We start from the raw sequence: 14,556 nt of genomic DNA, 5'->3' as shown, positions 1-14,556 counted from the left end.
AAAAAAAGTGTTTATGTGTAGAAAGAAGCAGAAAGGATATATGGGAAAGTGTTTTTTAAAAGTCAATACTCTAGGGGCACCTGAGTAGCTCAGTCGTTAAGCATCTGCCTTCGGCTCAGGTCATGGTCCTAGGATCTGGGGGGCTCAGTTGTTAAGCATCTACCTTGGGCTCAAGTCATGGTCCCAGGATCCTGGGATCAAGCCCCCATTCGGGCTCCCTGCTCCGCCGGAGTCTGCTTCTCCCTCACCCACTCCCCCTTCTAGATAAAACACGTTAAATGCTCAATCTGTGCCAAATGCTGGGCTAAGTCTATCTTACATGTATTGTCTCATTTAATCCTCACAATAACCAACATGCCTAGGGCCTTGCTGCTAAAAATGCAGCTGAACTGGACAAGTATCAGACCCCAAAGCTCATGCTCTTTGGAGCTAGATCATCCTGCTTCCTATACAAAGATCATTTATTTTATTATCAGAGAAACCCATGAGTTTAAGAAAATTCGGTTCAAAACTCCACTTCCCCAGGTCTGTGAATTCCCCTAACAATGTTTGTCTTACGGTACCTAGGGCAAGCTCATTAGCATATAATTGGTTGGGTCCCTTTCTCTACCTATCTTAGATCTGATGCTGGCAGGCCTGAAACCCAAGCCCACTTTGCGCGCTCCTTACGTGTTACACTGAAATGTGCTTTTAACTCGGCTCAAGGAGAACTAGAATTGAGGAGTAGTGCTCACACGATATTAAGAATATCTTTCCAAGAAATGTTGAGTCGGGCCAAAGAGAGGCCTCTTCGTTTCCCTCTCACATGGCGGCCTCCTTGCTTGCACCTTCTTTATCCTCTCTCCCTCCCCAGCCCTCTCCCCCAACTCGGGCCGGTAGCCTGAGGGTGTCCTCGGTCGCAGGCCTGCCCCGGCCGGCTGCCACCAGACCCGCACTCCTCCTCTCAAGAAAGAAACAAGAAGGAAGCCCGGCGCGGACCTCCACGTGGGTACGGGGGCGACCATCTCGCGTCCTGGCAGGAGCGGTCTGCGGGGCCCGAGCAGCAGCCAGACCTGGGGAGCTGCTGCCCGTACTCAAGATGGCGGCCGCGGAGGGCGTGGCCAGCGACTCGGAGGTTCCGAAAAGGTGCGGAATCATGGCGGCGACCGAGGAGCGGGTCCGGGAGGGCGGAGAAGAGGAAGAAGAGGAAGAAGAGGAAGCAGTGAGTGGCACGGCGGCGGCCTGCGCGGCGCGGGCGGCGTGTGGGGCAGGGAGTCGGGCTGCCGCTGGCGGGAGGGAGAGCCCCCGGCGCGCGGAGCCGGAGCGCCGGCCTCAGCCCTAGCTGCCACACAGTAGCTAGAATGGGGGAAGTAGAGGAAGTTAACCTTAGGCATCGTCGCTTGCTTCCTCTCGTTGAAAGGAGGACCTAGTGTTCACAAAAGTTGGGATCGCTCCGGTGGGGATTTTTGGCTTCGCTTATTAACTGCCTCTTCTGAACTCTCCCGTGCTAGCATGTTAACTCCTCTTTCTTCCACCAGGAGCAGTTGGTTCTGGTGGAATTGTCCGGAATTATTGATTCAGACTTTCTATCAAAATGTGAAAATAAATGCAAGATTTTGGTGAGTCTTCTAGAATTGGGGGATTTCTGTAGATTTTCTTACATTTAAACAAGAATGAATATTGAAATACGTATCCCCAAAGATCTGTTCCTCGTTACAAAGCACTGAATTCTAAGGACAATCAGAGAGAAGTACAGAGGGACTATGGGAACAAATGGGAGAAAATGCCGTGCTCGCCTTCAGAGTCTGAATGTGTGCCCGGGGAGAGTGGAAGATTGAGAGGAGGTAGCATTTTGTTACCAACCTATATATTTCGAAAAAGTACATTGTTTTAGATAGTGAGCGGGGAGAGAAAACAGTGAAGACAGGCTATTTAGATATGCACACAGATTAACTGGAGAAGGGAGGAAAGAAGCCTACTAAGAAAAGAATGTAAAGACCTCACACTCTACTGTTGACTTGAGCTGTGGTGTCATATTACCATCTGTTTTTATCATTTTACTTAAAAATCTTTGAGCTTGAGGGGTGGGGGGGTGGCTTAGCCTGGTGATGGGTATTAAAGAGGGTACATACTGAATGGAGCACTGGGTGTTATACCCAAACGATGAATCATGGAACACTGCATCAAAAACTAATGATGTGATGTATGGTGATTGACATAACACAATAAAAAAAAAATCTTTGAGCTACTGTTGACAAGACTTTTTCTGTTCCTACCTTAACTTGAAGAGGGGGTTGATTGAAGTACAGCGTGCTACTTGGATATGAATGAAGTATTGTAACTGCTGTGAGCAGAGCATTTTTAGCTTACCTTGCACTTGCTAGGACAAGCTCCAGAGGTTCCCCAGTTTTGGCGTTCACTCTCCTTGGTAGCAAGGTTACATATTGAAGCCTCTTCCTTTTTTTGGTTTTAATTGAGATGTAATTGACATATAACATTACATTTCAGGTGTACAACATAATGATTTAACCGTTGTATGTACTTACCACAGTAAGTCTAGTTAACATCCATCACTACACACAGTTACAATTTTTTTCTTGTAATGAGGGTTTTTTTTTTCAATTAAGCAAGCTCCGTGCCCAACATGGGGTTTGAACTCACAACCCTAAGATCAAGAGTTGCATGCTCTACAGACAGCTAGCCAGGCACCCTGTTGTCAAAACTTTTAAGATGTTACACTCTTAGCAACTTTTAAGTGTACACCAAGGTATTAATAAGTAGAGTAATGTTGTGCATTACATCCCCAGGACTTATTTTATAACAGAGTTTGTATCTTTTGACTACCTTCACCCATTTCACCCCCCCCCCCCCCCGCCAAGGCTTGTTTTTTATAGAGGGGGAGGGAGAGGCAGAAGGAGAGGGAGAGAGAGAATCCTAAGCTGACTCCACAGCCAGCACAGAGCCTGAGGTGGGACTGGATCTCATGACCCACCCTGAGCAGAAATCAAGAGTTGGATGTGCTTAACCGACTGAGCCACCTATGCACCCCTGCAAGGCTTTTTGTAATGATGATTTTTTTTTAAAGATTTTATTTATTTACTTGAGATAGAGAGCATGAGAGGGGGGAGGGTCCGAGGGAGAAGCAGACTCACTGCTGAGCAGGAAGCCCAATGCGGGACTCGATCCTGAGACTCCAGGATCATGACCTGAGCCGAAGGCAGTCGCCTAACCAACTGAGCCACCCAGGCACCCTGTAATGATGATTTTTTTAATGATCCTGTATTCTGTTGCAGGGAATTGACACTGAGAGGCCAATTCTGCAAGTGGACAGCTATGTCTTTGCTGGAGAGTATGAAGGTAGGAGGATGTCAGATAAAACTCCTTTTTTAATATGCTTTTCAGAGGAAGTTACTCTGTTATTTCTCAACAAGTTGCCTTCAACTTTTCTGCAGACACTCTTGGGACCTGTGTTATATTTGAAGAAAATGTTGAACATGGTAAGTGCTTGCATTGCTGACTCAAATTTTTTACTGTGAAATATTGCAAACTTACTTTTGTACAGTAAATATTAAAATTTAACATCTCATGTGCCCATTGTCTCGCTATATCAAATCCTACCATTTTGCCGGATAGTTAAAAAATATTCCAGATACATTTGAAGCCTCGTGTATACCCCTCTCTAACATACTCCCTTCCTCTGTCTTGATAATCACTTTCCTGAATTTGATGTTTTTCTTTCCTATACCTGATTTTGTATTACATATATATGTATCCACAAACGATAAGTAGCATTTTTTTGGTATATTTTCAAACTTGACACAAATTACAGCATATTATATGTACCATTGTATATCTTTTTTTCAGTTAGAGATAGGTTTTGAGATTTATACACGTTGGTATGTATAATTCTATTTTCCCTTTTGCTAAGTATTCTGTTTGTGACCACACCACAGTGTATTGTCCAGTTACTGGACATGTTGATTGCTTCCATTTTTACCAGTAATTATTAATAGCTATGAAAATTTATTGAATGCCTTTTATATGTCAGGCATTGTTCTAAATGCTACACGTATTAACTCATTTATTCCTCATCACAAGTCTGTGAGGTAGATACCATTTTGTCTTCATTTTATATTTGAAGAAACTGAAACACAAAGAGGTAAATAGCATTCCCAAAGTCATACACGAAGTGAGAGACAGAGCTGGGATTTGAACCCAGGTGGTCTGGTCCAAAGCCCGTGATCTTAACTATGCTTATTAACTTACTGCAGAAATGCTGCCATGAGTATTTTGTGTCTCCTTGTACATGTATGCAAAAATGGCTCTAAGATACACACTTAGAAATGGAATTACCAGATTGCTGAGTGTGTGTTAGGTTTAACCATATGAAGTGACCAACTTGAACTAAATATGGACAGTTTAATGTGGTTCATCCTTATAGGTAGCGGTATGATCCTTTCTAAAGTGTAGTGTCAGTGACACATAGCAGCGTCTGGAAGTTTTCAGTGTGCTTCACACCTCTAACTCAGAGTCTCATCCTCCCTCCTGCCTGCGCCCACAGTTTCCCGTAAAGCTGTAACCCCAGGCAGCATGTTGGCAGCAGGTTTTTTCTCAGCTTCTTTTGTGATTGAGAACGTCCTTGCTCCAGTCTCAGGCTTCAAGTAGTAAGTCTGACGTTGGTGCTTCATTTAGAGTGGTAGAATTTGAGACACCATTACCCTGTAAGGCAATTCCTGGTCCCACTTGCCTACTTCAGGGCTGGAGCCTAGCAGGCCAATAGATTTAATTTCACTCACAGCTTTGCGTTTTGGTCCTCTGGAGATGTTTGTTGTTTTGGGGTCCACTTGTGCCTTCAGTTGTTACATATTTTATCTGTCATTTCTCTGTGCTGGGAGCAGGAGGGATGAGTTAAATTTTGAACTTACTACACTATCTCAACAGGAAGTAGTTTAGTCTCACTCTTTGAACTGGAGTTATTGAGGCTTCACATGATTATTTGGTGGCATCAACAGTAAAATAATTGAGTTCGTTTTATGTTCTAGGTGATGCAGAAGGCAGTAGTAAAACAGTGCTAAAATATAAATGCCATACAATGAAGAAGCTCAGCATGACAAGAACTCTTTTGACAGAAAAGAAGGAAGGAGAAGAAAGCATAGGTTAGTTCACTTAGTTCTCTGAAAGTAGGTGATTTACTCTTGGCTTTGAAGATGACACATTGTTGCCAGGACATTCCTTGTACTTTGTAGTAACAACTATGTTTTATGGAAATTGAGAGTGCTTCCTGAAAAGTACCAGATATAGATTTTTTTTTTTTTTTTTTTTTTAGTACCAGATATAGATTTAAAATTCATTTGAATTGTAGGAGCACCTGAGTGGCTCAGTTGGTTGAACTTCTGACTCTTGATCTCAGCTCAGGTCTTTTTTTTTTTTTAAGATTTTATTTATTTGACAGAGAGAGAGAGTACAAGCAGGGGGAGCGGCAGGGAGAGGGAGAAGCAGAGTCCCTGCTAAGCAAGGAGCCCGATGTGGGGCTCGATCCCAGGACCCTGGGATCATGACCTGAGCCGAAGGCAGACGCCCAACTGACTGAGCCACCCAGGCATCCCTCAGCTCAGGTCTTTTTTTTTTTTTTTTTTTTTTAAGGATTTATTTATTTATTTATTTATTAGAGAGAGCAGGAGAGGGGGCAGGGGTAGAGGGAGAAGCAGGCTCCCCGCTGAGCAGGGAGCCCGATGCGGGACTCGATCCCGGGACTCCGGGATCATGACCTGAGCCTAAGGCAATCGCTTAACCAACTGAGCCACCCAGGCGCCCCCCTCAGCTCAGGTCTTAATCTCATAGTTGAGTTCGAGCCCCGTGTTGGCCTCTGCTCTGGGCATGGAGCCTACTTTAAAAAAAAAAAAAGATAAAATAAAAAATTTCATTTGAACTTGAGTGTAGCAGAGGGCACTGGAGACATGTAAGAAATTTCTTACCTGCTTTGCATTGGAGACAATTATGAGGAGTTTGTTAAGAAACTTGATAGATTTCCAACCCCTAGGGAATTCAGCAGCCACCATCCCCCACCCCCTTAATTAAAACTTCTTTGTACGTGGCGATGGTAGGATCTGGATTCTCAAGGTGAAACCCCAGAGAATCTCCTGGAAACTTGTGGCAGTGGTGGCAACCTTCCCCAGGAAGCTAATAACTGGAAGAAGCTGACTTTATATGTGAGGGAAGGACTCTAGGACCACAGTTGTTGGACCTGAGTTTCATTCTTAACTCACATCCGCTGAGCCTTCTCCAGTTGCTGGTCGTTCCAAAGTAGAGACTTTAGACTATTGCTTCTTGCAACCATAGCAGGCACATGTTTGTGGAGATACATAATCACTTGATAGTTTACAAGTTCATTGCTCATAAGTGAAGTAAGAGGAAGAAAGAGAAAGAAAGATAAATGATTTCACTTATATGTGGAATAGAAAAAACAAAACAAACGGATAAACAAAAAGCAGACCCATAAATACAGAGAACAAACTGGTGGCTGCCAGAGGGGAGGGAGTGGTGGGGTGGACAAGATGAGTGAAGTGGAATGGGAGATACAGGCTTCCCGTGGCACACGAGTAAGTCATGGGGGTTAAAGGTGCAGCCTAGGGAATAGTCAATGGTGTTGTAACAGTGTTGTGTAGTGACAGGTGGAAGCTACAGTTGTGGTGAGCATCGCGTAGTGAATGTATAGACTTCAAATCACTGTGTTGTGTACCTGAAACTAACGTCACATTGTCAACTGTACTTCAGTTTTTTTTAAAGATCTTATTTATTCATTTGAAGCAGAGAGAGAAAGAGGACAGGCAGGGGGAGGGGCAAAGAAAGGACGAGAGGGGAAGCCAACTTCCCATTGAGCGGGGAGCCCGACACGGGGCTCAAGCCCAGGACCTAGAGATCACGACCTGAGCCAAAGACAGACACTTAACCAACTGAGCCACCCAGGTGCCCGTCAGTTATATTTCAGTTTTAAAAAAATTCACATAGGGCGCCTGGGTGGCTCAGTCGTTAAGCGTCCTCCTTCAGCTCAGGTCATGATCCCAGGGTCCTGGGATCGAGCCCCGCATCGGGCTCCCCGTTTGGGGGGGGGTGCTGCTTCTCCCTCTCCCACTCCCCCTGCTTGTGTTCCTGCTCTCACTGTGTCTCTCTGTCAAATAAATAAAATCTTAAAAAAAAAAAAAATTAAAAAAATTCACATAATTTGAAAAAAGAAACCCAAAAACCTCCTTGCTCAAAGACGTATTTCAAACTCTAGTAAACATGACTCTGGTGATGGATATTTATGGCTTGATATTTATGGCTTGATTTATTGTATTTTAAGGAATAACTATTTGAAGGTATATTAGTCATGTAGAAATTAATTATACCAATTACACATAAGTACATAAAAAATCTTTGTTCCTCACATGTATATCCTCAATCTCTCCTTTTTAGCACTGTGAAAATAACAGGAAGAGGTACTTGAAGTTCTAGAAAGAACTTGAAAGGTAGATACATATCAGATAGCTTAGCTATTACTTAGATATTCTTTTTTATTTTTTTTTAAGATTTTATTTATTTATTTGACAGAGAGAGATACAGCGAGAGAGGGAACACAAGCAGGGGGAGTGGGAGAGGGAGAAGCAGGCTTCCTGTGGAGCTGGGAGCCCGATGCGGGGCTCGATCCCAGGACCCTGGGATCATGACCTGAGCTGAAGGTGGACACTTAATCGACTGAGCCACCCAGGCACCCTAGATATTCTTTTTTAAAGAAGGAAGTTGTAGAATTTCCTTTCCTGGAGTCTTTAATAGGGCTTCTGGGAGATTTGGGTATTTTGTTTAATCACATAAATTAGTTAGCCAACAAGGCTGTATTGGTTATGTATTGCTGCATAGAAATTTACCTCTAAACTTAACGGTTTGAAAAAACAACAACAAAAATATTTTACACAGTTTCCGTGAATCAGGAATTTGGGATCAGCTTAGCCAGGCAGTTCTGGCTCGATGTCTGTCTTGAGGTTGCAGTCAATATGTTGGCTGGGTTGCAGTGACCTGAAAATCTAAATAGAAGACAGCTTCCTCACATGCTTGGCAGGTTTGTGCCAGCTTTTAGCAGGAGGTCTCAGTTCTTGCCTCCCTACAGTACTGTTCCAGTGCCCTCCTGACATGGCAGCTGGCTTCTTCCAGATCAAATGATCCATGAGAACAAGGTAGAAGCCACAATATGTTTTATGAACCAGCCTTAGAAGTCACATTCTGTTATTTATGACATGTCCTATTCATTGTGGGAGGAGATGACACAGGGGCATGAATACTGGGAAGGTGAAAATCTTTGGGGACCATCTTGGAGGCTGGTGACCAAACATGGCAATATGCTGCAGGCAGAACAAAATAGGAGATGTGGTCCTTACCTTCTGGGAATTTGCACTCTAAAGTCAATCACATTGGGGGTGCCTGGGTGGCTCAGTCGTTAAGCGTCTGCCTTTGGCTCAGGTCATGGTCCCAGGATCCCAGGGAGCACCGCATCGGGCTCCGTGCTCGGCGGAAAGCCTGCTTCTCCCTCTCTGACTCCCCCTGCTTGTGTTCCCTCTCTCACTATGTAAAAAAATCCTTAAAAAAAAAAAATAGAAAAAAAAATAAATCACATTGAAACACATGTATGAATGTGACTCAACACCCATTTTATGCAATTAAGTATCTGGAATGTGCCATGTACCATGCTAAATAACAGAATAGGCTGCAGAATGGCTTCAAGGTTTTGAAGCTGGTGACTAGGTGAATGATGCTATTGCAAGGGGGAAAAAATGAAAGAATAGTTGAAGCTGACTAGAGAGAAAAGGACTAAACAACTTTTGATAGAAGGAGATTTTATGGTAATAACCTACGAGAAGACATGGCATCAGCTGTAGGGATGTTTCAACAAACAGTCACAGAAGAGTTGGTTTATGGTGGGGAATAGGAGCAGTTCGAAGTGTGAACAGGGTGGCAAGATAAGTTGCGGTATCTTAGAGATATCGAATGGCATTTTGAAGATGACAGTAAATAGCTCAGGCTTGCTATAGAAATTGATGAGGATCCATTGAAAATATTTGAAGGGGTCATAAGGATAAAAGAAAAAAATGACTAGCACTTTTTTTAAAATTTGTTTTAGAGAGAGCGCAAACAGGGAGGGGCAGAGGGGGAGGGAAAAAGAGAGGGAGAGAGACTCTCAAGCAGACTCCCCACTGAGTGTGGAGCCTGATGCAGGGCTCAATCCCACAACCCTGAGATCGGACCTGAGTCAAAACCAAGAGTCAAGACGCTTAACCAACTAAGCCACCTGGGCGCCCCCAAATTACTAGCATTATTGAAACAATACTTGATTATGGGAGGTTCATTGATGGGTTAGGGCTGTGACTGTAAGTATGAAAAGGATAACAATTTTTTTCAAGTTTTTTTTTTTTTTTTGGAGAGGTGTCTTATTTCATAGTTGGATGTTCCAACTCAAAATGACATGTGAGTGTTGAGTTGAAAGATGATAGGGTAGTATCATCTGTTATGGAGACTGAGGAGAAAATTATAGGGAAGTGAAAGACAAGGTGGTAGTGAGAGCTCAAATTATCTCAGTGAGTTGGGAATTGGACTCAGGAAAAAGGGCTTGGAATAGTAAATGAAGATGATTAGTTTTAGTGATTTTTTTTATGGTCTGAATTGTTTAAAAAAATTTTTCTTTGAAGATTTTATTTATTTGAGAGAGAGAGAGAGAGAGAAACAGCATGAGAGGGAAGAGGGTCAGAGGGAGAAGCAGACTCCCCGCTAAGCAGGAAGCTTGATGCGGGACTCGATCCAGGGACTCCAGGATCATGACCTGAGCCGAAGGCAGTCGCTTAACCAACTGAGCCACCCAGGTGCCCTATTTTTTAAAATTTTTAGTTGGAGGGGCACTGGGGTGGCTTAGTCAGTTAAGTGTCTGCCTTCAGCTCAGGTCATGATCCCGGAGTCCTGGGATCGAGTCCCGAGTCGGGCTCCCTGTTCAGCGGGGAGTCTGCTTCTCCTGCTCCCTCTGCCCCTCCCCCTGCTTGTGTGCTCTCTCTTGCTCATGCTCTCTCTCTTCCTAATGAATAAATAAAATCTTAAAAAAATTTCTTTAGAGGGCGCCTGGGTGGCTCATTCGGTTAAGCGTCTGCCTTTGGCTCAGGTCATGATCCCGGGGTCCTGGGATCGAGCCCTGGCATTGGGCTCTGCACTCAGCGGAGAGCCTGCTTCTGCCTGCTGCTCTGTCTGCTTGTGCTTTCTCTCTGTCTCTCTGTCAAATAAATAAATAAAATCTTAAAAAAAAAATTTTTTTTTTTAGGGCGCCTAGGTGGCTCAGTTGGTTAAGCGTATGCCTTTGGTGCAGGTCATGATCCCAGGGTCCTAGGATTGAGCCCTGCATCAGGCTTCCTAGTCAGCAGGGAGCCTGCTTCTCCTTCTCCCTCTGCTTGCTGCTGTGCCTACTTGTGATTCTCTCTCTCTCTTTCTGTCAAATAAATAAATAAAATCTTTAAAAAAAATTTAAAAAAATGTTTTTAAATTGAAGTATAGTTGATATACAATATTATATTAGTTTCAGGTGTACAACATAGTGATTCATTAATTATATACATTACAAAGTGCTCACCATAAGTGTAGTCACCATATAGTTACTACAGTATTATTGACTATATTTCACTTACACTGAGTTTTGATGTTGCATATACTATAGGCACTCCAGGGTCTCCATGTAAGATGAAAATAATGTGATTGTTTATTAATAGTCATGGTACCATGTTCATTGGTTTATGTTGGGGCTTTATTTTGACATGTATTCATAGGATGAAAATTTGAATTAAAGAGAGGGGCACTTGGGTGGCTCAGTTGGTTGAGTGTCTGACTCTTGATCTCAGCTCAGGTCTTGATCTCAGCGTCATGAGTTGAAGCCCCACATTGGGCTCCGCACTGGGCGTGAAGCCTACTTAAAAAAAAAAAAAATTAAAGAGAAATAAATGTAAGTAACTAAAATTCCTTTTTCCTATTTCTTTCTTGGTTTGTCCTCCCATCCCTCACCGTCCCCCATTAGGTGGTGTGGAATGGCTGCAAATCAAGGACAATGATTTCTCCTACAGACCCAACATGATCTGTAGCTTTCTGCATGAATGTGAAGATGACGACGTTGTAGCTACAGCCTCAGATAAATCTTTGGAGTTGGAAGAGCAAGAAATTCAAACAAAAGATAATTCAAACCTGAATTATGAACAGGGGAAATCACTGAACTTGGAAGTAGAGAATTCTGGTCCTCTTATTGATATCCCTTCTTCTGAGACAGAAGGTTATGTTTTTATGGAAACTCAAGATAGTGCCTCGGAAATCACTCCTAGATGAAATGTTTCTCATAACTAGTAATGAACTTTTTGGAGTTTTTATATAACATAATTGTGTAGCTTTCAGTTCACTATTTTATTAGTTTTGTTGGCTATACATGCATTTCTGATTATAGCACAGTTTAATATACCAGAGTCGTTAAGGACCCGATATGAATTGAATTTTTAAAAATCTGGTATAAATGACTGTAGGGATCCTTCTTTGAATTTCTTTAAATTGGAAGTTTTATTAAGGTAAGTGTATACATTTTTTTATTGCAGCCATCACAAATTACTGCAAACTTAGTGGCTTAAAATGACACAAGTGTGGGGCGCCTGAGTGGCTCAGTCATCAAGCGTCTGCCTTCGGCTCAGGTCATGATCCCAGGGTCCTGGGATTGAGCCCCGCGTTGGGCTCCCTGCTCGGCGGGAGGCCTGCTTCTCCCTCTCCCACTCCCCCTGCTTGTGTCCCTCTCTCGCTGTCTCTCCCTCTGTCAAATAAATAAATAAAATCTTAAAAAAAAATGACAAGTGTATTATCATATAGTTTTGTAATTCAGCTATCTGACATGGGCTGGGCTAAAATCAAGGTGTTGGCTGGACTTCATTCTTTTCTGGAGGTTGGGGGTTGGGGAGACTCTGTTTCCTTGTTCATTTAGTTGTTGGCAGATTTCAATTCTTTGTCATTGAAGGATCAGTGTCCCATTTTCTTGCTGTCATCTGAGGGCCATTTCCAGCTTCTGGAGGCTGCCTATATTCTTTGGCTTATGGTCCTCTTCTCTTCAAAGCCAGTAAATCTCTTGCTTCTTTGCTTCTTCCATCATCCTATCTCTGACCCACCTTGCTAATTACCTGACCCAGTATCTGTTCTTTCTTTTTTTATTTTGTAACAATCCCAGAATTATTCAGGTTAGCAGCGTACCCATATATGTGTAAATATGTGGCCAAATGACTAAGTTCTGGCCAGTGACATGGAATTATAAGTGTTGAGTGATGGATGCTTCTGGAAAGTTTCCTTAAACTTTAAGGCATAAAGGGAGATGGGCCAGTTCATCTTCTCTTTTTTCTGGAGTATGGATGTGGTGGCTAGAGCTTCAGCAGGCTTTTTGGATTGTAAAGAAACCTTGGAAATAGAAGCCATGAGTGGCAGAGCAACAAGATAGGAGATTGGATCCTGATGTGTTGTCCTGGACTGCCAAGAATAAAGATTAGTAAATCCTTTCTTTTTCCCCGTGGTGAAATGACTTCAACTTTACCTTTTGGCACTATTTCTCTGGAAATCTACTAGAGAAGATAATAATAGAATGTCAGCTGTGATGTCAGGCAATATTGTGATTAAAAATGACCCCTGAGGGGCACCTGGGTGGCTCAGTCGTTAAGCGTCTGCCTTTGGCTCAGGTCATGATCCCAGGGTCCTGGGATCGAGTCCCACATCGGGCTCCCTGCTCAGTGGGAAGCCTGCTTCTCCCTCTCCCACTCCCCCTGCTTGTGTCCCTGCTCTCACTGTCTCTCTCTGTCAAATAAATAAATAAAATCTTTAAAAAAAAAAGAGCCTGAGCTGGGGGAGGAGCTCCCCTGAGCCTGGGGAGCCTGGCTTTGTTGGTTAAGTGTCTGACTCCTTTTTTTCTTTTTTAAAGATTTTATTTATTTATTTGAGAGAGAGAGAATGAGAGATAGAGAGCACGAGAGGGAAGAGGGTCAGAGGGAGAAGCAAACTCCCTGCTGAGCAGGGAGCCCGATGCGGGATTCGATCCCGGGATTCCAGGATCATGACCCGAGCCGAAGGCAGTCGCCCAACCAACTGAGCCACCCAGGCGCCCTAAGTGTCTGACTCTTGATCTCAGCGCGGGTCTTGATCTCAGGGTCGTGAGTTCAAGCCCTGCATTGGGCTCCACCGTGTATGTGGAGCCTACTTAAAAAAAAAAATAAAAGATCCCTTATTGGTAAACTGTGTCTAGACCAGGAAGACTACAACCGCTATAAATGCCCATTGGAAAATACGGACTTTAGACTTACTTAAGCACCATGTGTTTTTGGTTTGTTTCTATTTTTAACCAAGCTCCATGCCCACCGTGGGGCTTGAACTCACGACCCTGAGATTTAAGAGTCACGTGGTCTACTGACTGAGCCAGCCAGGTGCTCCAAGCCCTGTGTTTCTTATTACAAAGATTCCCGAAAGCTACACTCATGGCTGTTTCAAGAGATGTTGGTTCTTGGGAAGCGTGAAGTTTCTAAGCCAGCATGGTTTCTGCATCCACCCAGATGAGCTTGTCTCCTTACACCTGAACTGACACTTGGGCACCAGAGTAAAGCCTCCTGTTGAAACAAGCCTCTTGGTGCTGTGCTGTTTCCTATGAAGTTAAGTGAGTCGGGGGCTGGGTTCGGTCCCCTAAGGCCTATGGGGTCCTGTGAGTGTGAACGTCCTTCTAAACCTGTGACGACTGCCACTGTTGAGGCAGAGAAGGTGCTGTGACTGCCTGCGTCTGGCCTTTATGTGAGAGAAATAACTCGGCTCTCGTTTAAGTCACTCTGTAGAGCCACACTTAATCCTATTTACTACAGTACGCATTTTGAAAAACAGAAAAGTATAAGGAAGTAGAATGGAAGATTCTTGACGTGTAATCTTGCTAAAGAAACTGATATAGACTGATGCGGTTCTACCTTAAATTGAAGAGGATAATAAAGTCTTATATTCTGAAGAGAACATAATGTGTGTTAGTTCCTTACTTGTAAATGAGAATAAATGTTTGCAATTTGGTAAACTAAATCTTATTTTTCAACTATGAAATATTTTGTAAAACTAGAACTTCACAAATGAATTTTTTCACCATTGATCGGCCTTACTGACTTAATAAAATTACTTACAAACTAATCTTGGAACTACAGTCTCTATGTAGCTGGCACAATACTACTTCTGACACTGAATGCAGTGGTTGGCTTTTGCTTACAAGTAACGATATTTTATTTAATAGTGTTATATTGCTGGGGCACCTGGGTGGCTCAGTCGGTTAAGCGTCTGCCTTTGGCTCAGGTCATGATCCCAGGGTCCTGGGATCGAGTCCCATGTTGGGCTCCCTGCTCCGTGGGGAGCCTGCTTCTCCCGCTGCCTCTCTCTCACATGAATAAATGAATAAAATCTTCCAAAAAAATTTTTTTTCTTTTTGGGGGGTGGGAGGGACAGCTGGTACTTTGTTCTGGGTTTAATGTAGCCATACTTGCA

The 14,556-nt window shown here is 43.4% G+C and overlaps 1 protein-coding gene across 2 annotated transcripts; it reads left to right on the top strand.

Moving 5' to 3' along the window:
- The first annotated feature begins 1,094 nt into the window (after positions 1-1,094).
- Positions 1,095-14,239, top strand: GTF3C6 (general transcription factor IIIC subunit 6). Of its 2 annotated transcripts, XM_028104106.2 has the most exons (6): positions 1,096-1,201; positions 1,518-1,598; positions 3,273-3,336; positions 3,432-3,476; positions 5,022-5,135; positions 11,057-14,237. In XM_028104106.2, the coding sequence occupies exons 1-6, from the start codon at positions 1,136-1,138 to the stop codon at positions 11,356-11,358; spliced, it is 672 nt and encodes a 223-aa protein (XP_027959907.2). In that variant the 5' UTR covers positions 1,096-1,135; the 3' UTR covers positions 11,359-14,237. The 2 variants fall into 2 exon arrangements, with proteins under 2 accessions (XP_087880018.1, XP_027959907.2); XM_088023892.1 differs by lacking the exon at positions 5,022-5,135 and having other exon boundaries at positions 1,095-1,201; positions 11,057-14,239.
- Positions 14,240-14,556: the final 317 nt, after the last annotated feature.

This window comes from Eumetopias jubatus, unplaced genomic scaffold, assembly GCF_037043125.1.
Source record: "Eumetopias jubatus isolate StellerSeaLion01/CBP00866 unplaced genomic scaffold, mEumJub1_p1.0 scaffold_6, whole genome shotgun sequence".
In the NCBI taxonomy this organism is placed as follows: Eukaryota; Metazoa; Chordata; class Mammalia; order Carnivora; family Otariidae; genus Eumetopias; species Eumetopias jubatus.
Note: the sequence above shows the minus strand (reverse complement) of the source record. Positions and strands in the feature narration are given on the sequence as shown.